The sequence below is a fragment of the Dryobates pubescens genome, chromosome 12 (genome assembly GCF_014839835.1).
Source record: "Dryobates pubescens isolate bDryPub1 chromosome 12, bDryPub1.pri, whole genome shotgun sequence".
Classification (NCBI taxonomy): domain Eukaryota; kingdom Metazoa; phylum Chordata; class Aves; order Piciformes; family Picidae; genus Dryobates; species Dryobates pubescens.
Genome location: NC_071623.1, coordinates 20,199,012 through 20,226,656, shown reverse-complemented (window position 1 = coordinate 20,226,656; position 27,645 = coordinate 20,199,012). Strand labels below are relative to the sequence as shown.

Genomic DNA, 27,645 nt, shown 5'->3' with positions numbered 1-27,645 from the left:
TTTATTCACACCCTCCTTTAAAAGGGGGATGCTGTCTGCTCTAATACCTCCCTGGACTACTGCTGTGCAGGGACGGGGACCGTCCAGCAGGCTGCAGCAGGAGGATGCAGCCCAAGGCAGGATGAAGTCCAGCTCCATCTTTCCAAAGAACTGTGGAAGGTGATAGTGCCACTTTGAGCAGCAGGTGGCACTCTCACAACAATGTGTAGACTAGAAGTGCCTTTGTCTTCCTGAAAATCAGCCTGGACCAGTTCCTGATCTGAGGGTAGGTGACTTTCCTCTTGTAAAACACTGAAACAGATTTCAGATGTTTACTTCTAAAATACAGATAATTGGCAAGACTGCTGAATTAATGCTAAAGGAGATGATTGGTTTTTGCATTTCTGTCTGTTCAGGTTGTCACCTTTACACTTTGTATAATACTTCATATACTTAGTCTGTGTGGAAAATTCACAAGCAGGATGAAACTGTTCTGTTAAAGCAACATCAAAATCAACAACCTGTGTTGGCAAACTCAGTTTTACCAAAATAACCTTTCCTATGATAGTTCCTTTAAGCTGTATAGTTACAAAATTTTATTTACTGTAACTTATTCCCATCCTGGCATTTCTATTTATACTTTCAAGTTGAACAAGTGACAATATTAATCCACCTAATGAAGAGTGACTGTTTCCCCTGCAACAGTTACTAGTACCATGACAAGACACATCCTAAAAGCAGGAGGTGCTGCAGTGTGCAAGGTTTTAATGCCATCCTTCCACCATCAGCAGAAGCTGGTCTGCAACAATCACAGAATCACAGAATCGTCAGGGTTGGAAGGGACCTCAAGGATCATCCAGTTCCAGCCCCCCTGCCAGAGGCAGGGACACCTCACACCAGATCAGGTTGCCCAGAGCCACATCCAGCCTGGCCTTAAAAACCTCCAGGGATGGGGCTTCTACCACCTCCCTGGGGAACCTGTTCCTGTGTCTCACCACCCTCATAGTGAAGAATTTCTTCCTAACATTCAGTCTGAATCTAACCCCTTCTAATTTTGCTCCATTTCCCCTAGTCCTATCACTACCTGACACCATAAAAAGTCCCTCCCCAGCTTTCTTGTAGGCCTCCTTCAGATACTGGAAGACCAAAATAAGGTGTCCTCAGAACTTTCTCTTCTCCAGACTTGAATAGCCCAAACTCTCTCAATCTGTCTCCACAGGGAGAGGTGCTCCAGTCTTCTGCTCATCCTCATGGCCCTTCTCTAGACATGCTCCAGCACATCCAGATCCTTCCTGTAAGAGGGGTTCCAGAACTGGATGTAGTACTCCAGGTGGACTCTCACCAGAGTGGAGTAGAGGGGGGAGAATCACCTCCCTTGACCTGCTGGCTATGCTTCTCTTGATGTGGCCCACTATGTGATTTGCTTTCTGGGCTGCAAGTGCACACTGCTGGCTCATGTTGAGCTTCTCATCCACCAGCACCCCCAAGTCCTTTTCTTCAGGGCTGCTCTCAAGTCAGTCACTGCCCAGCCTGTATCTGTGCTTGGGATTTCCCCAACCCAGATGCATGACCTTGCACTTTGTCTTGTTGAACCTCATGAGGTTGTCATGGGCCCAGCTCTCCAGCCTGTCAAGGTCCCTCTGGATGGATCCCTTCCCTCCAGTGTGTCTGCTGCACCACACAGCTTGGTGTTGTCAGCAAACCTGCTGCGGCTGTCCATGTTGCCAACAAAGATGTTAAACAAGACTGGTCCCAGCACTGATCCCTGAGGGACTCCACTTGCCACTGGCCTCCACTTGGACATGGATCCATGGACAGCTTTTTTTTTTCATGCACTGATTTGTCCATCCATCCAACCCACAATTCACCAGCTTGGAGACCAGGATGTCGAGCGGGACAGTGTCAAAGGCTTTGCTCAGGTCCAGGTAAATGATGTCAGTTGCTTGTCCCTCATCTCTTAAGGTTGTAACCTTTTCATAGAAGGCCACCAGGTCTGTCAGGCAGGATTTGCCCTTGGTGAAGCTGTGTTGATTGTATCCACTCACCTCCTCCTTACTCTTCTGTCTCAGCTGTGCAATGGAGTGGTGCTGTTTGTCACATGACAGACTTCCTTTCTTTCTTTTGTTGTTTTCCACATCAAAACTGATCTGTAGAAGTCTTCTAAGAGGGAAGATAATGCAAAGAAGTATCTTCTCAAACTAAAAACTTTTGACTTACCATCTTTTTGGCAACTATTTTACACAAATCTGAAAGAAAAAGTAATCCAAGGGATGAGCCCAGGGAGAAACCACACGGCTCTAAGCATTCCTCCCACGCAGAGTCATCTTCCCCATTCACCCAAAATACCATTTCACATCACTTATTTCACTTTCAACTTGTGATACTCATCCCACACCAGCACTTTGCACTGTTGTAGCACCATTTATTGTGCCTTCAAAGACCCTATTCAGTATTATATTGCAAGTCCCATACTCTCCTCCCCTTACATATAGACACAATCTGTGTAACAGGACTTAGTAGATTTAAGAGACCTTTAAAGAAGCCTGGAACAATTGTTACAAAATGAAGTTCAAGAGAGGAACCAAGTATTCCCACACACTGTAGGAATACAGAGAACCATTCCTTCAGCATTTATCCAAGAATAATTGGGGAAAATGTGGTTGCTGAAGTCAGAAAGATCCCTGTCAAGGCTGTATGGATAGATACATCCTGCAGGCTATCACAAGGCAGGCAAAGTCTTAGCAAGATTACCGAGAACTGAAGACACAAGAGCTCCCAGCAGGGAGAAGGAAGTGATGTGTTTTCAGTTAAAATAAGACATGGAATTCTGTCCTTTTTCAGGAAGTCCTGAAGTGATTCTCCTCTGGCTATTTACATCCTGCAGAGCTTCAGTGGGAAGTTCTCTGTGATGAGATGATCATCATGCAGAAGGACAACAATGTTAACTTCAAACTCTGGAAGAAGGGGAGACAAAGAAAATAAAGGTTTCCATATGAGTCTGAATGGTAGCAGTAGAGTGGAAGGCAGGCAGTTCCTGCTCTCAGACGCAGCACTTCACAGGGCTCTTTCAAGCTCTTCAAATACACTGGATTTTCCTGTGACAGGTACTCCAGACAGAACTTTACCACAGGCATCCCCAACCTTTAACTGTTTCTAGAGAATCTTGCCCCATTGTAACCTCTGTGATCTCTCTGGATTCACAGCCACATCATGGAAACACTACAACATGCAGTCTTCTGGACAACAGGCACAGTTTAGATTAACATGTTGGGGAAAAGGTGCCTCAAACCACTATGCATTGGTTAAAAGCATGTAAGGGCAACAGTTAGGAAACAGATTCCTCCCCTGCTGTCAGCTTGTAACAGAGTCTTGGAATCTTGCATTATGTATGGCCTTATGAAATTAAACACCAAAATACATTGCACCTGCAAGCCATGAAATCATTTCAGAAGAAAATCTCTTTAGATACTACTCTGTGTTGTTCAAAAGCAGTATCAGATCTATAACCAATCCAAAATGAAAATGACATCAAACTGTTGGAATAGCTCCTAAGGAGGGCCACAAAGACAACCAGAGAGCTGGAGCACCTCCCCTATGGGGACAGGCTGAGACTGTTGAGCCTGGAGACGAGAAAGCCCAGGAGGACCTTATAGCAGCCTTGCAGTTACTGAAGGTACTGGAAGGCCTACAACAGGAGGGTACTTTCAGGCATACAACAAAGCTGGGGAGGAACTTTTAACAAGGGTTTGTTGTGACAGCACAGGAGGGGATGACATTAGGCTGGAGGAGGGTCCATTTAGACTGGGTATTAGAAGGAAATTCTTTACAATAAGGGTAGTGAGACACAGGAACAGGTTGCCCAGGGAGGCTGTGGATGCCTCCTCCCTGGAGATATTCAAGACCAGGCTGGATGAGGTCTTGAGCAACCTGCACTAGTGAAGGGTGTCCCAGCCCATGGTGGAGGGGTTGGAACTAGATGATCTTTAAGGTCCCTCTCAACCCAAACCATTCCAGCATTCTATAAAGAAGGAAAAGTCAGGTAGAGTTAATAAATTAAGGGAACCAGAGATCAAAATAAAGTGAAAATAACTGTATTAAGACTGTTCTTTATAAATAAAAGTAGATTCTCCACTAACAGTAGCCATTTGTCACTGCAAATTACTATTCAATAGCTGGAAATGGTAGAAAGTAGAGAAGAACATTATTTTGGGGAAAACCACCACATCTCAGATATAAAAATGTTCTTGGAGGAAAAGATAAACAGGTAGGCAAAGCTAGTTGTCCACATCTGTCCAAGATGCACAGCAGAAGTGTAGGAGGGACTTGAGCTGGGAAGGATCCTAAAGGCAAGGACTTGCAGCTTCAGTAAGATACATTAAAACAAATTCAAAAGAACCACCAAGAGATTCCAGCAGAACGGAGCAAAGGAAGACAGGCTAGCAAAGAGAATTTCTGCACTAGTTATTTGAAGAAGCGAGGGAAATCCTGAATCTCAGGGGTTCAAGGAAAATTTGGGATTTTGGCAACAAAACCCAAGAAGAAGCAGCTGGTGTAGATCAAGAAAAGCAAAATCATGTACAGCTGAAGACATCAACAAAGCAGACAGTCCTATCCACTTACCGACTTTGAAGTTTGTTGTTTCCAGGTTGGGGCAGGTGAACAACCTGGGAAACACCATGTATATAGGAATTGGTAGGCCCCTGCAGACATCCCCATCAGCAATCTGAATGTTCTGTATCTCTGTGGCATCTCTGGCATAACCCTCTGCACACCCTGGTGAAAGCAGGGAATTCAGAGGGAGAAGGAGGGAAAAGGAAAGAGAGAAGGTAAGGCAGTAGCCAAAATTTAAAATAAAGGCACACTGAGGTTGGAGGGAGGTATCTGTGGGCAAAAGATTCTGCCTTCTGACCTGCAGGTTTCCACATAAGCACTCTGAGTTAAGGATCACAGAGGTTATTTAAATTCATGTTTGGACTGTTACACCCAAAGTTGAAAACAATTTTTGGCCTGTATTGCTGATTTTGAGAGTCTGTCATATGCAAGCAGGAAGAGTGCAAGTGGCACTTACTGCAGTCTGCACACGTGCCCTTTAGAGGGACTTACCACAGGTCTCCACTCGCACTAACTGCAGCTCAATACTCTTGACTGCTGCCTCTGCATTCTCCACTACCAGCTCCCCTGTCAGTGGCTGGGTGATGATACAGTTTGTAGAACTGAGATGACCTCTGATGAGAAATTTTGGAAGTGAAGCTCTCTGAAAGAAAAAGAAAACATGGAGAGTGGGGAGAATAAAGAAAGACAACTGCCAGAGCAGACTAAGGGAAAAACCCAAACAACTTGACAGAAAGACAGTTAGCAGCACATGTAGGAAATGCCCCAAAGTTGCAAAGTTAAGAACCCACTTCAGAACCGCCTCAAGTAACGTAATGTAACTTTTAAAGTACGCATCCTTAAGCAGATGCATTAAGATATCTCTTACTACCCTCCCCCATGACATGCATCCCCCTTGCTCCTTCTATCCACAGGAACATTTTTCCTGAGGGGAGCTGGCAAAACAGGGCTATTACAATTAATCCAGAAGCTGGGAATTGCGTGGTGAAAGAGGTGGGCTGGCAGGAACTAACAGGATGGTCAAGTTGCATCTGCTGGCAGTGCTCTAGAGAACTGCATTCTGGTCCCATTTTGTTACAGATTACAGTAGTCTAGCATTTCAGTGATTTTCCCACCTTTTGAAACTGGACAGTCTTGGGATGGAAGACAGGCATCTAGAACTCTTTGTTTAGTAAAAGATGTAACATCCTGCTTACGTGCTCAGACACCCATTAAAGACAGCTAATAGAGAGATTCATCTAAATAGAGAATCACACCATTTGTAAAAGTTTCTTATCAGCAAGCATGTTTCCTGCTTTTTATGGAGGAAGCAGTATAAAAAAGTTGATCAAGGATGACATTCTATAGATCAGTTTCCATAGAAGATCAAAGCAGGGGTTTTGCTCCCCTTGGCCTCTCCTTTTGCAGGCCAGCAGGCATTGCAGATACTGTCTGCCAGGAGAGAAACTCGTATGACAGAAGCTCCAGTTACATTTCAAGTTCTGGCAGGAGGCATACTGAAACAGTCAAGTTTTCTACCCACATCTTCAGCTCATATCTTTACCATCCAGCTTTCTTAAGACTCTCTGAGCATGCTTCTCTAACCTTTCCCTTCTTTTGCAAGCCTCCTTCTTCTCTCTCTTTTTTTCATTACTGACATCTTTGATGTAAGCCCCTACCTTCCAACCATCTGTTCACACTTGCTTGTGGCGTCGGATTTCCTTCCCCGTGTAACTGATTCGCCCTTCTTCCAAACCAACTCTTGTTGCAATTCCTTTTTCTCCCCATCTGTTTGTTTTGCTTCTTAGTCCTGGCTGCCAGTAGCAATGGCAGAAAAAGTTCCCCTCAGCTATTCTTTAGACTGCTTCACTCAGATACCAAACACCTCTGCAGAATTTAGCTGCTCCATTCAAAACAAATCTCAGAGAAATAAAGAGAGGAATTTTCATGTGGTTTGTAAATATGATCTCACTTGGGTATTTTCTCCTAACTTACATGAGGGAACTTACATTCCAGACAAAATCACTCCATGAAATATTGAGTTCTACTAGTAGGTTAGTGAAATGCTTTCTCATTGTATGATCCCTTGTAGGTTCTTCTCATCACCACTATTAGTAAACACAGAACTCCCTGCTTGCTTCACAAGGACATCACATAGCTATCCATCCCCTGAAGTATAGAGGTCAGCAACCTGAGAGACAGAGACAAAAGGAACTTGCAGAAGGAGAACTCAAGGCCATTTTGCTCAGTCCTAGTCTGCAAGACTTGGCTTTTTTAAAGATATATTTCCCCTAGAGCCTTACTACTTTTTTCACTACTCTTCATATTCTAATACTAGCTAGGTCTTCTCTCATAGGACCTATCATTTACACTCTATTTCATAATCCCTCCAAAATGAGGATCAAGAACATGAAAGCAAATCTATCCCGGTTTTTCATCTAACCTCTTTGTGCTTTACTTGGCCACTCTAAAACTCTTGATCAGTTTTCTAGTAGTCTACCAGAAACTATAATTTAGTGTGGTGGGTTGAAAATTCCCCCCCTCGCCCCAAACATGAAATGTGCCACTCCAGCTCAGTTGGAAGCAAATGAAGGCTGTATTTACAAGCAAAACTCCAATCTACAATGGCATGCAATGAATATGTACAAATTTTACAGGATTTACAATATTTACAGGTATTTACAATGAATGAACAGCACGAGGACCCCCCTGGTTGAAGACCAGGGGAAGCTAATAGCTTCTCCCTTCCTACCACCCCCTTATTCCCCTGTACAAAAGGGACAAGAGACAGAACAGAGAATCATAGAATCAGTCAGGGTTGGAAGGGACCACAAGGATCATCTAGTTCCAACCCCCCTGCCAAGGGCAGGGACACCCCACACTAGATCAGGCTGGCCAGAACCTCATCCAGCCTGGGCTTAAACACCTCCAGGGACGGGGCCTCAACCACCTCCCTGGACAACCCATTCCAGGGCTTCACCACTCTCATGGGGAAGAACTTCCTCCTCACATCCAGCCTGAATCTCCCCACCTCCAGCTTCATTCCATTCCCCCTAGTCCTATCACTACCTGAGATCCTGAGAAGTCCCTCCCCAGCCTTCTTGTAGACCCCCTTCAGATACTGGAAGGTCACAATTAGGTCACCTCGGAGCCTTTTCTTCTCCAGACTGAACAGCCCCAACTCCTTCAGTCTGTCCTCATAGGAGAGGTGCTCCAGCCCTCTGCTCATCCTCGTGGCCCTTCTCTGGACACCTTCCAGCACATCCAGATCCCTCTTGTAATAGGGGCTCCAGAAGTAGAGGCAGTACTCCAGGTGGGGTCTCACCAGAGCTGAGTAGAGGGGGAGAATCACCTCCCTTGACCTGCTGGCCACACTTAGAGAAGGTAATACCAGTCACTACAAAAGTGATGCAGCCAAGGTCAGTGAAGCCAATTAGTATCTCCCAGCCCAAAGAAGCGAGAAGAAATTGTTTACATGACTGGCTTAAGTCCATTATCTTTCCAATGGGATTGTTTAGAACTATCATTATTTTCCTTTTTATGACCAACAGTGATTTATTTACATTTTACTACTTTCTGTTCAAGATCTGTGAAAAATTTTAAGGGCATAGCCTAAAACTACCACATGCAGTCACAATCTCCAGACAGAGTATTGCAATGTTAATATTTTAAATGCACCAAAACAGACACTTTTTCTACCTGTCCAGGAGGTAGTCACTTCAGACCCATACATTTTCTGAGTCAAGAAGTTAAAAAAGAGGCCACTGCTTGTGCTACCACACACATTCAATACCATTCCTTAGATAGCTCCACAATTAAACACCAAGATCTGCTGGATTGGAGGCATCAGAAGTTTTAGCGCCTACTTTTGTAGTTATGCACTTGAAATAGAGGAAGGCACAGGATCTGCCACCAAACTTAAGGAAGAGCTTTTAACAGACAGGACCTTCTCATAATGTACACCACTGAGTTTCTGCTAAGCCTCTGAACAAAGTGTCAAGATACAGAAGATGAAGAAACGAAGCTGTTAATGTGGAAACAGAGTTTGTAAGAAGACCAGACGGCTAAGGTCTCAGTATTTAGCAGTAGTCTCAAAGGTAATTTTACCACCAAGAACAGTTGTTATGTCCTTGTATTTGCAAAAAAACATGCTTTCAGAGTGCAGGCCTCTAACTCAGCTGGAGCTTGGCTTTGGCCATGACAGCTGGTGGTTTTCTAGAATCACCTCCTCCGTGCTCAAGAACAGTCTATTCCGATATGCAGACAGTCAAAGGTAGGAAGAGAGCTGCACTGATGAAGAAGATGCTACTGATAAAAATCATGAAGTATACAAAGATGGAAGTAGGGTCAGGTGACTTAGGAGGAGCATTAAAACACTATCTGAGTGTGCAGGGATGGTTTTGGGAAACCCTAAGAAAACCTAGAGATGGGAAGGGCACATGTGGCCTCAGTAGGGGAGAGCAGAGGGTGTGAAGAACTTCCCCTCAACCTGCTGGTCACACTCTCCTTAATGCAGGATTTCACTGGCTTTCTGTCCACAAGAGCACACTGCTGGCTTGCAGTGAGCTTGTCCAGAAGCACTCACAGCATGAGGATGGTTAAGAGCACATGACATTCAAGAAGAGACTGAGGGCTGGGATTGTACATTCTGCAAAACAGAAGGCTCCAGGGAATACTATCAATGTGTGAGTTTCTGATGGGAATGAGTAAAGAAGATGGAGTCAGACTCCTCTCAGTAGTATCTAGTGAAAAGAAAAGGAGACATGGGAACAAAACAAAAGAAAAATGTACTTTTTAGTCCTGTGAGGCTGGTCAAACACTGTAACACTGCTGAGTGGTTGCCAGTCTCCATCCTTTGAGATACGGAAAACTTGACAACACATGGCCCTGAGCAACGTGCTCTAGATGACTAGGCTCTCAGCACAGCAGCTCTACAGACCCATCTCCAGAGGTCCCTCCCAACCACAATGATTCTTGAATCTGTAAAATGAAGTCAACAACAGCATGAAACCACCAAGCAGCTGATTATGAGTCTGCTTTGAGAAACAGGTGGAAGAGTAGGTCTAAATTGAGGTCTGGAACTAAAAGCAATGAAAGACAAACTGGGGCTGCAGAAAGGAGACCCAAAGCAGAAAAGCAGTCTTATTAACACAGAAAGCACAGGGAGAAAATATGGAAAAACAGAACACAGGTTTCAGTGTACAAACAGAAACCACTGTTCAGAAAGCTAAATAACCAAGATAGCCACTGCTGTTTATACAGACTTCCCACAGCCGTGCAGGGCTATAAAAAAAGGCACAACCAAGGATCAAAATATACCTTTTTAAAGGATCTTGGCCACACATGATATGGAATGTTTTCCTTTTGCATCTTCCAGTGACAGAAACAATAAAAATGCTTAACCATTACTGAACAAAGTTCCACCTTACATTAAGTCACCATTATCACAAGGGATCAGGGAGAATCACTTTATTGCTTGCAAAAATAAAAAGTACAAAAGGGGGAAAAAGAAAAGAGTTGATGATCTGCAGGGTAGCATTTAATCATTCCTCCCATCACAGGCATTATGTTTAAAATAAATCAGAATCACACAAGCACTACATTTAAAATAAGATTGTAAGAAAATCCTTACCTCTTTAACATTTTGCAAAGTTTCAGGAGTAATTGTGAAGTCTACTGGGCGTGCTGTCAGTTTCCTTTTCTGTGACTACAAATAAAGAGTGAAACTGTAAACTACGATTTACAAAACACAGAGAGAGAATACTAAGTAAGGCAACAAAGTCAAGCAACTGTTAGACGTGCTAGTTTCCAGGATTGCCTTCATACTAAAAGTGTGCACCTGTGTAACTGAAAACCTGAGACTTCCTGCCTTTGTTATTAAATAACATTACAATATTGTCTAAATACAAGTCACAATGCATCACAAACCTAAACTGCAGAAACAGAGCTGTAGCAATTTCAGGTTACTTTGTGCTTGCCACGGTGATAAACAACCAAAAGCTCTCCTTCTGTAAAGTTTTTGGCATAAGCTCTGCCTACAGAGTGGGTGGTGGAGTCACCATCACTGGAGGTGTTCAGGAGAAGACTTGATAGAGTGCTTGGCTGCATGGTTTAGTTGATTAGGTGGTGCTGGATGATAGGTTGGACATGATTATCTTGAAGGTCTCTTCCAACCTGGCCTATTCTATTCTATTCTATTCTATTCTATTCTATTCTACTCTGTTCTATTCTATTCTACTCTGTTCTATTCTACTCTACTCTACTCTATTCTACATGGAAAAAAATAAAAAGGAAAGCAAAACCAAAAGATGTGGCTGACTACTATAAACCACCTGCAAAAGAAGAAATACATTACCTATCTGAAGAATATGGTATACTGTAGAAAAAAGCTGAACTCCACGTTTCTGTATTCACAAATAATTACATGTTCTATGTGGCTTGCAGTATTTCCCTTCATTCTTAATACTTAGTAAACTTGGGCAGGGGACAGGGGGAGATTATAAACTGATTTGCTCCACTTCTTCCAGTATGTTTTATAAACTCTCCCTCTTGTTGTCTCTGAGAACTTTGATGTCTTTCTCCTGCCCTTTCAGTAACAGCTCAGGTCTCCTAAGCCATCCTCGTATTACTAGGAGATCCTCAGCTGATGGAATCTAGCATAGCATTGATTTAATGCTATTAAGCAGTCCAGCTTCTTTAACAGAAAAATAGAAGTTAGTCCAGATTAGGTTTTCACACTGGAAAAGCAATTTTGGGGGCACACTTCTACAGTTCTTCAGTATCTATTAACATCTTTTATCACAAAAGCAAGAAGTGCTTCCATAAGAGGCTGAACGGGCCCCAAAGCTCTGCTGAGATGGCAGCCTGTATTCTGCATCAGGAAAGCAAGCTTTGCTTACTGTTCATCAACCCCTCAGTGAGCAGCACAGTCTTTTCCATACATACTTAGAGTAAGTGGCCAGTGCAGGATTATGGGAGACACAACTGCATGTAACTGGGACTTGGCAGTGCACATCACCACCAGCGGGCTTAACTTGAACTCTTAGTTAGGATCTACTGTCACTACTTAAGAATTCAAAATAGCTTCTGCTGCCCAGATGCAAGATGGAAGATGTTAGCAAAAGATGGACTGTATTTTCCCATAAATGACAAATTCTGGCAAAGAATAAGGTTAGGGGAAATGGTACATTGAGCACTGACAGTGAAAATTATACATTCAGTAAAATGTGATTTATTTACCCTGCCTCAGAGATTAGTGATTTACTGACTCATGATCTAAGCAGTGCTGTAGTGGGAACAAGAAAGAAAACAAGGAAATTGTCTAATACACAATTCATTCCCTATTTTGACAAGTGTGGCTTACTTGTAACAATGGACCAGTAAAATATGGCATAATCTATTTTAGAAAATAATGAAGTTTTAGCAACAGAAAACTGCTTTACAGCACCTAGCTCAATCTCATAAAAAGGTACTATAGAACTAAAATAACACATTTCCACCATGATTCATAAGTAAGACAAAAAAGGGTCTAATAGTTTATTGTCCTGTTATGAGTTCAAAGGGATGATGCAAACAGTATGTTCCAAGAAGTCGTGGGTGGAAAAAGAGACAATTAGGCCTGCACAGTCTGTACTGACATTAGATGTACTGACATTAGAAGTACAGGTCAATATAAACTAAAATCCCAACCTGATACAGGAACTTGAAATAGCAAGCAGCAAGAAAGTATTTTTTGTGTAACAGTCAAGTCTCATCCCACTGAATCTCCACAGAAGGAAGTGCATCTCCATGTTGCCAAGTGCAGGTTGAGGGCATTTGTTAGCCTAATTATTTTAGCATACTGCCAGCCACAGGCTTATTTGCCAGTAAAGGTGATTAAGATGACAAGCTTCTTACTAGCAACTTGATGCAGTCTAAGTTTTGATACTTTTGAGTTAGGGCTTTAAATCGTAATTAGTCATCTGAAGAACAGAAATCAAATATTTTCTCTTCACCAAGGAACTTGCATTTCTAGGACAGGCACTGTGGGTGCCTGGAACTTTTTGACTAAGAAATGCTTAGCTAATTTGGAGCAGTGTTTAGAAGAACACTATTAATATTTATCTAACCACACCATTGTTTCAGAACCAAAAGGATGAATAAGAGAATAAACTCAGTGCAGTACAAAAAAGGTCTTATAATCCAACCCCTCTTTGTGCTATTTTTCTTTAAATGAAAAGAGATTATGTGTTGTTCTAATCAGAAGCAACTGACATCCCAGCTCTTCCAAATGTTTGTTTTGAGGTTAGCTTCCTTTACCCATATCTCATGTGTTGCTACTGTAAATGAAATGATTTTACTCGATTTTGTAACTTTGCTGCTAAACTTTAAAGTGGGTGGGTGGAAAACAAAACACCCAAAGCACACTGTGTACAGTTAATACAAGCCACACTTACCAGTGAGTGGACAATGAATTCACAAGTCTTAGTTAGGTCCTTTGCCAGCAAAGAACGTCGCATATCACACCGCAGGGTATACTGGCAAGAATAGGATGGCAGAGAAAAAGAAGAGAGCCGTAGTTAAGATTCCCCCTCTCTCTTAACTTTTCATCTTTGCATTGCAGATGTTACTATATGTTACTATTCTTCACATTTAAGGCACTGTTTAACCCGGATTAGCAGGCCAGGTATATACCAGTGATAGGGAAAACAGGTAACAGGCATACGATTTTAGATGCTCCCAAATGAACGCTGGCTTTCCTTCGTGTTTACAGTCCTGCAGTCATTTGCAAAAGCTTCTGTATCTTGTGTCATTCAACAGCCTGTGAGACTGAGGAACTAATTTACTGACAGTGAGCAGTATTCTCATATCACACAATCACAGAATGTTAGGGGCTGGAAGGGACCTCAAAAGATCATCTAGTCCAATTCCTCTGTCAGCCCCAGGATTACCTAGAGTAGATCATGCAGGAATGCATCCAGGAGAGTTTTGAATGTCTCCATAGAAGGACACTCCACAAACTCTCTGGGCAGCCTGTTCCAGTGTTCTGTCACCTTCACACTAAAGAATTTTTTCCTTATGTTTACATGCTTCAGCTTGCACCCCCTTGTCCTATCATTGTATGGCTTTAGCATCCAAAGTACATTCAGTTAAGATTGCTTCTATCTTTTGGATAGGTGATTACCAAAAAGAAAGATGTATCCACAGGCCTCAAATTTTAAATATGGTGCAAGAGTTTAATAGTGGTAACAGTTGTAGCCACATTTAATGGTGAACTGTCTCAAACCACACAGCTGAACTTAAAAGCAGCATGCAATGAAGTCAGGCAACAAGGTTAATTTTGCTGTTCACTGGTAAAAAACTTGCTCCCAACTTCCTCCCCTCCTTTCTCATCTAAAAAGGGAGCCATAAATGAGAGACTGGAAGAAGTCTGATACAGTAATCGAACTCTTTTGCATCTATAATGGCCTTTCAATGTCCTTACAAGATAGGGAATTTGTTTGGGTCAGGTTTTTTGTTGTTTTGTTTTTAATACCTTTATTCACCAGTGAGGAATTAGTAAAAACAGGTGCACTCAGGGGAGGGACTCCGTAACTTCTAGTTCATGACGCCTCTCTGCACAAAACTTGAACATGAACACAAAAACAAGGCCAGGGAGCCTTTCCCCATCACAGACTATGATTTCCACTGATGCTGATCACTGTTGAGTAAACTTTCTACTACTGCACTGCCCTCAGACTAGGGAACACAGATGCAGCATGACCACACAGACCTTGCAATCTGGCCCACATTGCCTCCCCATCAGTGTCTAATTAGAAGGTCTCTGCATGAGAACAGAGACTTGAATCACGATTCTGAACCCCCAGCTAACATACTAATACCTAGATGCAGAAATAGAGCCTTTCTTTTAAACTACAGAAGACTTGGACAGGGACCTAAGAAGTGTTTCTTAAACAGCACCTCAGGACTACATTTTTCCTCTTCAGGAGAGCAGGTCTCTCAAAAGTTCACTGAAATCTAATGATCAACCTTTTAGTTACATTCCACCCCCTGTCTGTAAAAAGAAGCTACATAGATGAGAGAAAGAATGGCAGAACAACCCAAATATTCACCATTGAAATATACCTTAAAACAACAAATACTGACCATAGGAAAGGCATCTGGATTACGGAAAGCAACTCAACTGCTTTTGCATTATTTTTTGACATACCTACCACAAATAACAGATGTTACATTAGGAAGAAAGCCTAGGCTAGTAGATGGAGGAGGTTCTGTATTTTTGGTTGGCTTGTTAGGGTTTTGAACTCACAGACTGTAATGTAAGACTTCTGGTTCAGCTAAATGGCAAGTTGTCTTATACTCTGTCATCCAGCCACATAATCTCATCAGTGAGCTGGAAGTAGGGGTTAAAAACAAGAAGTTTTACAACCCAGTGAGCCTTCATCAGTATTGGTCTGAAAATTTTTGCACTTAGTGGCTCCTTCAGCTTTTCCTTTGAAGGAAAAAAATAAACCACCAAAATACCGCCAAGCCAAAAAACACTCCTCAGTAAATCAAGCATTGCCTAATACAATATTTATATTCAAGAGATGGCTGAAGACTTTCCCTCAAAAAACACCCCAAACAAAACAAATAGAAACAAACAAGCTAAAAAACCTACAATATACAAAATAAACCCCCTGAATCCTCTCAAACCAAACCCATCTATGTTAAGAAAACTTTTAACCAAAAAAGGTAAAAGTTTCAAAGTCATATTTCCACAAGATTCTATTGTAAGCATGTAATACACACAGATTTGAGCAGGAAGTGTTATTATTCATCTGGAAACCAAACAATTCATGGTTTTGAATATGCTAGAAGCTCTCAACACTTTGCTTTGAGTCTTCATTATGAAATTACACAGCCATGTTTGTGTGGAACAAAAGGACTGTGATGCAGTCTCTTTTCATTGAGAGAATGTTTATAGTTGGATACCACATAAGGAAGTATTGGCTATGTTACAGTAGTTCTGACAAGGTATTTCAGGCAAGAAATCTTGTTACTGTTCTGTCCATGCCATCCTTCTTTAAAGTTTACTCCATACAGAAGGCCTGAAACAGTAAGTGATAGGAAGATTTCCTCTAGTTACGAGGATGCTTCTCACAAAAGAATGCAGGAAAACAGACTCTGAGCACTAGGTACCTTTGTTCCTGTAAGTTTTATCCCTGTACCTTAAAATGGATCTGGTATTCTGTACACTTAATTTTTAATCTTTAAGTTTTATGAGCAGTAATTGGATGTCTATTATGCTAACCAAGTCTCATTGGTACCAGATTAACGGTACGCACACTTAATCATAGAATAGAATCATAGAATTAACCAGGTTGGAAAAGACCTCAGAGATCATCAAGTCCAACCTACTACCTAACACCTCCTCACAACTAAACCATGGCTCCAAGTGCCACATCCAAGCCTTTTTTGAAGGCTTGTATCTTGTATCAGTGTATGTACTACTACAGTAACTGACTGCAACATGATAAAATTTGACTTCTTTGACAATAAAATCAGAACTAAATCAAAACATCATCCTGTAAGAGAACTCTGCAAGATTTAACACACGGGCCAAATACATTTTATCCTTTTTCAACACAAAGCCCCTCTTTCTGGTATGCTTTTCATTCTCTCTTGCAAATCCCATGCTTTATCTGATGGGTTTCATTACCATCAACTATTTTCAATTAAAGGCTTAAATCTGATGGAGAAGGAGAAGGAGAAGGAGAAGGAGAAGGAGAAGGAGAAGGAGAAGGAGAAGGAGAAGGAGAAGGAGAAGGAGAAGGAGAAGGAGAAGGAGAAGGAGAAGGAGAAGGAGAAGGAGAAGGAGAAGGAGAAGGAGAAGGAGAAGGAGAAGGAGAAGGAGAAGGAGAAGGAGAAGGAGAAGGAGAAGGAGAAGGAGAAGGAGAAGGAGAAGGAGAAGGAGAAGGAGAAGGAGAAGGAGAAGGAGAAGGAGAAGGAGAAGGAGAAGGAGAAGGAGAAGGAGAAGGAGAAGGAGAAGGAGAAGGAGAAGGAGAAGGAGAAGGAGAAGGAGAAGGAGAAGGAGAAGGAGAAGGAGAAGGAGAAGGAGAAGGAGAAGGAGAAGGAGAAGGAGAAGGAGAAGGAGAAGGAGAAGGAGAAGGAGAAGGAGAAGGAGAAGGAGAAGGAGAAGGAGAAGGAGAAGGAGAAGGAGAAGGAGAAGGAGAAGGAGAAGGAGAAGGAGAAGGAGAAGGAGAAGGAGAAGGAGAAGGAGAAGGAGAAGGAGAAGGAGAAGGAGAAGGAGAAGGAGAAGGAGAAGGAGAAGGAGAAGAAGGAGATACTGCAATTTTTTTTTAAAGCAACATTATATTGATGTGATTCTGAGACCTCAGGAAACTAGTATTTAAAAGGTTGACATGTATCACACTTTTTATTCTTAAATTATATCCAGAAAATGCACCTGAACAATGCTATGTTAATAAAGAGAAACTTAAACGCTACTTTAAAAGTGCTCTTAACTTTCTGCTCATTCTTCAAACTGAGAAAAGAAAACATACTGCACTATGAAGAGAAAACTACCACAAAACTTTGTCCTCTGCTTCCATGGAATAAGACATATTTTAGAATACATTCTGCAGATGATGTAAGTTCAGATTTTCTTTACAGATACAACTGCCTTACCTGAATATTAACAAAGACACCATGATATGTCTCATACAGGACTTTGTTCCCCTTCATATGCAATGGAAATTCAAATGGGATTTCTGTCCTGCCACTGGGAAGTTTCCCTGGTTTTACCATTTCAACAGTGTTGTTAATAATCTGAATAGGCTGTAAAGATAAATATTAAGAGGTTCAGGTTGAAGCAAAATGACAATCCCATCATTTCAAGAACTAGCAACATCCACTCTAATATAATTCCTGAATTTCCAGAAACTCCACTATTTTTTCACAACACACAGCTCTCCAGTCTTAAAAGAAATATAAAGAATGCTTTCCTCATTTTTGTGATCTATTTTATGGATGTATCATGTTAATAGACATCTATATATTTAGAGGGATAAACAGTAGAGTCTCAAGCACTGTGGTAAGTGGAGTTATATATTTCAAATTATGACCCTTAATAGTAGCAGCAAGAATCCACAGCTGTGTGTGCCAGCTGAGTAAGGAATCATTCCCTTCAACCTTCTTCCCAGCCCTTTCCCACCCTAAACATCAAGAGTTAGGGCTAGTCTCTTACTGACACAATGGTTAACTACAATTTTACAGGGAAGTCTACATGAAGATTATGCTTCTTTTCTGTATGGAGTGTTACTATTTTCCCTCTAGCAGCACAGCAATAATAAAATCTGTTGCTTCTGGTTTTCACTCATTTATGGGTCAGTTATTCACACAATTAAAGAAAAAATGTAAAAAGACCTTAAAAAGCCCTTCACTGAATTTCACCTAACTTTAGTGAACCATATTGCAAAGGTAGCTATACCGCCTCCAGAAAGAGCTGGCCTTGTTTCAATCAGTACTCATGTGCAGCCTGAGATAATTTGTCCTGCTAGATCCAAATCCCATGCTTCCAAACCTGGAGACCAGTACAAAGGTCTTCCAGGAGCTCCTCGGTCAAGAAGTCTGTACACAGCCTCATGCTCCACAGAAGAATATATGCAGGTCCTGTATCATGTCCAGTAACACAAAACCCTAACAGCCTCTGCTGAAACTATTGTGATAGTGACTGATCTGGCACAAAAGTTCAATTAAAAGCAACAATTTTATAAAGAGAGAAATCACACAACTTAAAATTTTTCTTTCAATCGTGGTCCTTGGACGCATCATCCAGTAACCATGCTATTTATGTTATTGGATTTCAGCCTCTCCAATTGCTGCAAGTTTCTCCCCCAAAACATCATCACCTAACACTAGACAATGTTGAGCATTTCTCTTCTTTCTGTCATTTGCATAGCATCAAGTGCAATCTGAGAACCATTAAGGAAGGGTATTGTTTGAGAAAGGAAAGAAAGGTTTTGTGCTAGAAATATTAACCTGCACAGGTCTTACCTTGACAGAGTTATAGAAAGCTTCAAACACACCCACACTTTTGGCACTAAGCTGCAAATTTACTGATCCTTCCATTGTTAATGAGATACCTTGGTGCTGGACTGTGTCCTTACTTGTTATGACGACGACTCCAGAAAGAACCTCCTAACAGGAGAAAAAACACAAAAACATTTGTTCAAATAGATTTCTCCTATAGCTGTTACTTAGTGTGCTAACTTGTTTTCATACTTGAGAAAACTGCTGCCAGAGAACAGTCAATCCTTGTCAGAAAAGACAAATATTGATACTAAAAGCAATGTGAGGAAGAGAGCTCTGTACTTCCAGTTTGTTTTCTTTTAAAAGTATTTTCTTTCTTCCTTGTAGAAGTACTAACCAAAGTTTCAATTTCTTTCAGAAGATTCAAGACCTTACTCTCCAAGAAGACAAAATGTACCCTCCTAAACAATTACTGAGTCAGTTGATAATTGACATGCTCCATTTCACAGCTTAGAATGAAATCCCAGGATGAATTTTTATGTGGAGATTAGGATGGTCAGCCATGGGAGATTGAAAGGAAGGCATAATAGTAGACCTGAGGGCAAACCCAGGATAAGACTCACCTCAAGTGTGGAGCAGAATAGACTTTAAATAAATAAATAAGTAGATACAGAGTTGTTCTACTACACAAGCAAACTGCATGGTACATGGGAAAGAGGATCAAAGGCACAAGTAGTATGACTCAAAAGACGGTCACTTATCCCCTTAAGAATGTTTTGTCTACAAAATTGTGTTTACAAAAGAACGGTGCATCTTGGAAGTATCAACTTAGAAGTTCTAACACTGAAAAAGAGATTAACTGCAGGAGAGGAACACATAATTTTACATACCCATAGCTTATGTTTCCCCTCTCCTACAACAGAGACTTCACTCCAATCCAGAGCTCCAGGTCAAACATTCACACACAACTGGAAATAGCAGCAAGTGATTTGAGCACCTGAAGAAAGTTTCCTGGGGCTCACATTCTCTTCTGCTTTGACGGTAATACACTCTGCACCTTCATCAGGCTTGCAAACTAGACACCAAATTACAGATCCCTCCAACCAAGGATAATTCAGACTGCCCACTCTACACTCAACCAGTTAAAACCAGTTCTAACCATGTACATCTCTGACAGATGCTATTTGAATTTTGCCAGCCTTTTGTCTTTACTCATGGTACAAGATGACAATATAGAAAATGGGTCAGGAGGTTGAGATCAGAACAGGACAGCAGTGGAGCATCAAGCATCACAATGAAGGCTGACAACACTAGAAGTCTGAAAAGAGGACCTGCAGCAACTGGGAAATGCCAGGAACAGGAGGCACAAGCACAAAAGGACAGTGAAGAAAAGCTGACCTAAATACTGTACTGCTTTGCTAACAGGCTTTAATTAGTACAAGCAATTAGGTTATTGCTTTGAAAAACGAGTACAGCTGAACTATAAGAAGCAAGGATAATTCTGAACATGTGAACTGCTTTAATAAATGAGAGCAGTCTCCCACCATACAGTGACAACCTATTGCAGAACTATTGCCTACATACTTGGACACAATAAGGGTGTACATATTTAGGGCAGAAAAGAGAAGAATGACTTGAAGTCAAGTATGATTTTTTTTTTTTTTGTAACATTCAATGTCTCCTGAGAAATTAAAAAAGCACCTCAAAATCAACACCAAAAATCTTTAAAGGTGACTAGTGTGAGGGAGAGGGATGTATGATGAAAAAGATGCTATAATATTGAAATGGTTTATATGCAATCAGATTGTATATCTTTTTGATGTATGTGAAGAAGTCAGCCATGTGTTTTCTAGAGAAGAGCTACTTTGTCCTTTTTTTTCCCCTTTAATAAACCCATGGTTCCTTCTAAATAGAAATCTGTCAGTATACTTGTCCTCCTAAGAATACAAATCAAAGAACATAAACTTACCAAAATGTTCAAATACTTTAGGAGTTAGCACGCAATTGATAATAAAACTTTACTTTTGCAAAACACCTACAAACATGCATCATGTTTGTAGCAGGAGGAACAGAGGCTGAGGGAGCTGGGGTTGTTTAACCTGGACAAGAGGAGGCTCAGGGGAGACCTTATTGCTCTCTACAACTACCTGAAGGAAGGTTGTAGACAGGTGGGGGGCTGGTCTCTTCTCCCAGGCAACCAGCACCAAAACAAGAGGACACATTCTCAAGCTACGCCAGGGGAGGTTCAGGCTGGATGTTAGGAAGAAATTCTACACAGAGAGAGTGATTGCCCATTGGAATGGGCTGCCCAGGGAGGTGGTGGAGTCACCATCATTGGAGGTGTTTAGGAGGAGACTTGATAGGGTGCTTGGTTGCATGGTTTAGTTGATTAGGTGGTGTTGGATGATAGGTTGGATGCGATGATCTTGAAGGTCTCTTCCAACCTAGTCTGGTCTATTCTATTCTATTCTACTCTACTCTACTCTATTCTATTCTACCCTATCATTTGTGCAAGTTACATGACATCAAGTAATACCAAACTAGTACCCTCTTCAGTCCATATCAAAAGAACTTCATTTACCTTTAACACCATGACACTAAAGGGGTAGAGAATGTCACTACTGGAATAAATCTGCGTGTTACACAATACAGTAACTTATAATCAGTTGCTGTCTCTCACTTTTTTCTCTGTCCCTTACTTACTAGGAACTCCTCATGGCTTCATCATGCGATGACAAAACTTTAAGATGGAACTAAACTACTACATAATTATTAATTATTATTATTATTTATTATATATTATAATTATTTATTATTATTCTTTAAACTACACAGAATTATTTATCTAAACACAGCATCCACCTGAAGGAAGGCCAGTGAGTACATTATGTGAAGCAGACACAGAAGCCAAGTACTTATGCCGAACTGCAAATTCATGTGCAAAGACTGTCCCAGGTTAATGATCACAAACAAGCTTTTCAGCTTTCTGTTGTCAGTTCCTTACCATTCAGACATGCACATGAAATTGACAGGAAGACACTTTCAAAGCTCCAGTTACTTTTAAGGTCACAACTAAGATGAATATAAGCTTAAACTGAACCAGCAGCACAATCCCTCATTTCTCTAGTGGTGCAGCAGTGTTACCCAAGTCTGGCTGAGGACAATTTGGATCGATCTTCAATCAGTAACATGAAATAATGCATAGCACACATCACAGAATCTCATCTTGAGAGTCCTAAGTCACATTTAGCATTCTGACTGAACTAGACAGGTATTTGGTATCTATAAACTTTATGTAAAGGATCAAAGTACGTGCTATACTGTCCCATCAATTGTTGAGATAAGTCTTTTTTTACTGTTAAAATAGATAGTAATTACAACCTGACTGTTTACATTGTGAGATCTGTTTGCTACATTAAGGAGGATAAAAAATAGGTTAAGCAAGGTATTATGTACATTCAGATTGTATAGATTGTATGCAATATCTTAACAACACCATTTCAGAGAAAAACCCACAGCTTCCCCCCCCCCCAAATGCAAGGTAGCTTTGAAAAACTTAAAATGGCTTGCAACTTCAGTTCCATGTAATATCCACTATACATCTATGGATTAAGTTTATTTTAGTAGAATGGAAGTCCATGATCTTATAATGGCTTAGGTTGGAAGGGACCTTATAGATAATCTACTCCAACCTCTCCACCATGGGCAGGGCCACCTCACAACTAGACTTGGCTGTTCAAGGCCTCATCCAGCCCGGCTTTAAACACCCCCAAGGAGGAGGCATCCACAACCTCCCTGAGCAGCCTATTCCAGAAGAACTTCTTCCTAATAGCCAGTCTAAAGCTACCCTCCCTCAGCTTCAAACCATTCCCTCTTGTCCTATTGCCAGACACCCTTATGAAAAGTCCTTCTCCAGCCTTTCTGTAGGATCCCTTCAGGTATTGAAAGGCAGCTATAAGGTCCCCCACCAGGGTCTTCTTGATCAGCTGGTTACCAGCAAGATGCTTTAGGTTCCTTTTAGATTCCACTTTCCATGTCACATCCCTTCACTTTTACAACAATGGGTCTTCTTGATCAGGGTCTTCTTGATCAGCTGCTTACCAACAAGACGCCTTAGGTTCCTTTTAGATTCCACTTTCCATGTCATATCCCTTCACTTTTAGAACAATGGGTAGGCACTTGGTGCTTTTAAAATTCACATAAAGTTCATGTAAGTCACATTAAATAAATCCTGATCATTTCCTTCCCCACCTCTCCCTCTATGCAAGCCACCTGCAAATCTTAACGACACAGCCTTCTAATTATTTAGAAACGGACCACGTTCAACAGAACAAGGCTACCCCACCAAACTAATTAATCACTTGATGATCTAAATCCTCAACGATCAGATTTCCTAATTAGTTTGCTTTTTCAGAAAAAGGAAAAGGCCTCCTTGTGGGCAAATTCCTACTCAAGTTTAGTTTGGATTCACTTGACATCAAAAGTCTTGGCTGCCGTTAACTATGGCACCTTTTCTTTGTACAATGCATCTTTCATGCCTTGCAGCCTAGAATTGTTTTAATTATCGATCTCAAGACTACAACTGCCAGAGTTACTCCTGTCATCTTGGCTCAGGTTTTCTAAACAAAACGTATCATTAGGTATGCTTGACCCCTCATTCTTCTAGCATTCCAGAGTTTATTAAATGAGCCTCAATGGCTCAAGAATTCCCCATCCAATTAAAAGAGAAATCTCCGGAACAAAGATCTTCTGCTTCTAGGAACTTAAACATAGCTTTGCTTCAATAGGCCTTATTTTGCTTCACAGGACATGGTATGAGGATCCATTTGATTGACTTTTTGTTAAATCCTCTTTTTTGTTGTTGTTGGTTTTGTTAAACAATCCTAGTAGTTGCTTGGTCCAAGAAACTGCAAACTAGTTTCTTACTCACGTTTCAAAGTAATCTGTTTAAGCCAGTTTTTCTCAAACTGCAGTCTGGACAAAATGCAAGTCTCGGTTTGCTTAGCTCCTCCAGTTTCTGATGACAATAATTAACAAATACAGAAACTGCTTACTTTTTATCTTTTAACCAATTTCTTTTCTGCAAGCAGGAACACAATCTCAGGCTTGCATAAGGCATGACTATTTCACAAATGTTGTGTCTACTTTCTCCCAGTAAAAAAAAGAACAGTCAACACAGAAGGAAAGAACAACTGATAAGAACAAAATAGCTGCCTGTGCAATTTACCTAGAACTAAAGAAAGTTTTAGGAAGTGAAGTGACTCTTACATGGTGTAGGAGATTGCTTTGGAACAATGGGAAAAAAAATAACCACAGAATCATAGAGTATCAGGTTGGAAGGGACCTCAAGGATCACCCGGTCCACCCTTTCTTGGCAAAAGCATGGTCTAGATAAAATGACCCAGCACCCTGTCCAGTTGAATGTGAAAAGTGTCCAATGCTGGAAGATCTACCACATCCCTGGAGAGATTACTTTAACACCCAATTGTTCTCGTTGTGACAATTTCTCCTCTTGTGTCCAATGGAAATTTCCCCAGGAGTAAGTTGTACCCATTAACCCTCACCTTTCCATGGGACTCCCTGTAAAAAGGGAGTTCCTGTCATCTTTGTAGCCACCCTTTATGTACTGGAACATGGTGAAAAGGTCTCCCCTAAGCCTTCTTTTCTCAAGTCTGAACAAACCCAGTTCTTTCAGCCTTTTCTTATATGGCAAGTCCTTTGATCATCGTTGTGGCCCTTCTCCAGACCCTCTCCAGCCTGTCCACATCTTTTTGGTACAGTAGAGACCAAAACTAAACACAGTATTCCAAGTGTGGCCTGACAAGCACTAAGTAGAGTGGAATAATGACTTCTTTATCTCCACTGACGCTGCCTAGCATCCTGTTGGCTTTCTTTGCCATAGCAGCACACTGTTCACTCATACTGAGCTTGCTATCCACCAGGAACCCCACATTCATTTACACAAAGCTGGTCTCTAGCTGGGCAGATCTCAGGCTGTGCTGCATTCCTGGATTACGTTTTTCCAGGTGCAAGACCTTATTCTTGTACTTGTTGAACTTCATAGGGCTCTTGTTAGACCACTCTTCCATCCTATACAGGTCTTCCTACAGGCTGTTTCTCCCTTCCAAAGTCTCCGCCTCCCATTTGAGTTTGGAATCATCAGGGTACACTTGATCCCATCAACCAGATCACTTACAAAGGTATTAAGCAGTGTTTGTCCCAGTATCGATCCTTGTGGGACCTCACTTGTGACAGGTTGCCAGTTTGAAAAGGAGCTATTTACCTTAAGTTAGACTAGTTTAGCACAGCCAAGGTCACCATACCAGGATGAGGAGTCTGACATGGCTCAAAACAGGGGACAGTATTTGAAGGTTCTGCTGTATTTGAGCACCAGAAAGAAATTTTAAAGCTCTTGGCCTGATAGGGAAAACCTGTAATGAAACATATGGATTGCTCGGACCTTGCAAAAAGGGGGAAAATAAATAAATCCGTGTACTTCTGGTGTACAACTCCTTCATCCTTCTGTTCTCACATTACTTAGACCTCCGAATCTCAGGCCTAGTTAATGAACTAAAACTACAAAAGTTTTCACATGGAGTAAAAGTGGGAGTAGAAAAAAAAAAAAGGGGGACAAATTGACTAATTATAAATATTTAATTTCAGCTTACAAGACAATAGAAATATCCCTTTCCTGTGTTACAAGAAAAAAAATTACCCACTTTAGAATGATATAAAGTAAGCCAAGTGTAGAAAAAGAAAAGAGGCACAACATTCAAGAAAGATATTGAGGTGCTGAAATGGGTCCAGAGGAAAGCGATGAGACTGGTGAAGGGACTGGAAGGAAAGTCTTATGAGGAGAGGCTGAGGGAGCTGGGATCGTTTAGCCTGGAGAACAGGAGACTCGGGAGAGACTTCATCACACTCTACAACTACCTGAAGGGAAGTTGTTGTAAGATGGGGGTTGGGCTCTTCTCCCAGGCAACTTGTGACAAGACAAGAGGGCCTGGCCTGAAGCTGCACCAGGGAAAGTTTAGGTCAGATGTTAGGAAACACTTCCTCATGGAAAGGGTAATTAGACACTAGAATGGACTGCCCAGAGAGGTGGTGGAGTCACCATCCCTGGAGGTGTTTAAGGAAAGATTGGATGTGATGTGGCACTTAGTGACATGGTCTAGTCAGTGTGGTGGTATTAGGTTATAGGCTGCACTTGATGATCTCAGAGGTCTATTCCAGCCTCATAACTCTGTGTGATTATGATACCAAAATAATGAAGATCCTTCTAATAATATGCATTATGAAAACAAAGTGAAATTGAGATGAAAACAGCTGTCTTCACCACTATGACACCTCACCTAAAAGGATGTGTTGTTCACAAAATGATCATTTATTAAAGTTATTATCTAGATGATTTGAGAATTGCAGAACAGATACTGAATACCCTTCCATTCAAATCCACTTAAAGCAGTTCTCCAGCATTAAAAAAGTTCAGTAGAATGAAACATGTTTTATACATGGTAACAGCCAATTAGTAACACAAGGGAAAGTGGTGTGTGTGTGTGTATAGCATTTTTGTAAACAATACAATCTTTCTAGAAAAACAGTGATAAAAATAAATCTCAAAAACATGAGCCAGGTGATTTTACTTTCCCCCCTCTCTCTGTGCTTAAAATCATCCAGAACTAAAAAACAAACAAACAAAACCAAACCAAAACAAACCCAAACAAACAAACAAAAAACACCCCACACAAAAACCATAGCATTTTTTCAAATGGCTGCAAAAGATGAAGAATGAACATGATCAACTACATGAGTGAAAAAGTTCTCACTCCTGCCCATTGCGGAGGGGGAGGGAGGGGTAAGTCTGCTCTTGCCCAAGTAGTTGAGAAATTATTTCCTAGATGGTACAAATACCACTATTAAGACATTTCAGATTTCTTGCAGAATGCAGAAACAGAACAAAACTGGTCGCACCTGCATACTGTATCAAAGCATCAGTCCTGCTGGAATACACAAGTAAAAACAACTTAAGTCATGACACATTCTACAGGTGAACTCCAAATTGTCCAGTCTCAGGGGGCCTCGCTCCTTCCTTTCCCTCTGCAACCCTGCCGCCCTCCCCAAAGATTGATTGGCCGTACTCCTGTGGCATCGCCCCGTTAGCTAGGGGAAGGAGAAGGACAAAATGCAGGCCTTAATCCTAAAGGCGTCCCGGGCCGGAGCTGAGCACCGCTTTGCTACATGAAGGCAGTGGAAGCCCGTGGTACCCTTGGCGTGGACCTAAAGAGGGGAGCCACGGGGAGAACAAAAGTAGTGGAGAGAGAAAGCTCTGAGCACGGGGAAAAAAAAAAGCTTTCCCAGACGCTGTCAGCAGTAGCCCGCAAGCCCTGCCACAGCCCCATCACCACAGCAAAGAACGACACGAAGCAGAGAAAGAGAATTACAAAGGCAGAGACAGAGGAAAACGTTGCTATTTTCAAGGAAGTGCGCCGCGATGTCAGAGCAGCCGGGATGTTCCCTGGCTGCCAGACACAGCAGAAAGCTAGGAGCCAGGACGCAGCACCAGATGGGCAGCCGAGCACCGGGCGGGCAGATCGGCGCCGCGGTGACGACCTCAAGCCAAGACGGGGACCCGCAGAAACGGCGCCGGGCTCTCCGAGGGGCTGAGGCCGGGTGCCAGTAGGCTAACGGTCGCGGGGTCGGCTAGGACCGTTGGGCGGGAGGGCGGGGCCGCCGGCGACCGCACTCACCCCGCAGTGGTAGACTTTGTTGGCCCGCTTGATCTTGATGTCCAGCGCCGTGCCCATCGCGGCGGCAGCAGCGTCCGCGCGCGGTCACGTGACCCGACTCACGGGGAGAGATTCGGGGGAAGTCCTTCCCTAGCCACCCGCTTCCGCCAGCGGGGGCAGATGGGAGAGGCGCGGGGCGTCTGCCCCGTAAACATCCGGGTCTCCAGTGGTGTCATTTTTCAGTTGGTGACTCCCTTTCCCTGTTGAGCTCCACCCGCTTCTGGTAGTGATAGCAACAGAGAAGGGAGATAGGGAGCGGCTCCCCGCCGGGCATATACGTGGGCGCCTTTCCACCGCC

General features: G+C 42.0%; 1 protein-coding gene across 1 annotated transcript; it reads right to left on the bottom strand.

Annotated features, from left to right (window-relative positions):
- Window positions 1-2,807: 2,807 nt before the first annotated feature.
- VPS26C (VPS26 endosomal protein sorting factor C) lies at window positions 2,808-27,424 on the bottom strand. The gene is made up of 8 exons (XM_009905723.2): window positions 27,309-27,424; window positions 18,586-18,729; window positions 17,218-17,367; window positions 13,005-13,085; window positions 10,202-10,276; window positions 5,083-5,233; window positions 4,600-4,752; window positions 2,808-2,933 (listed from the first exon to the last, which is right to left on the bottom strand). Exons 1-8 carry the CDS (start codon window positions 27,363-27,365, stop codon window positions 2,851-2,853), a joined length of 894 nt encoding a protein of 297 aa, XP_009904025.1. The 5' UTR covers window positions 27,366-27,424; the 3' UTR covers window positions 2,808-2,850.
- Window positions 27,425-27,645: the final 221 nt, after the last annotated feature.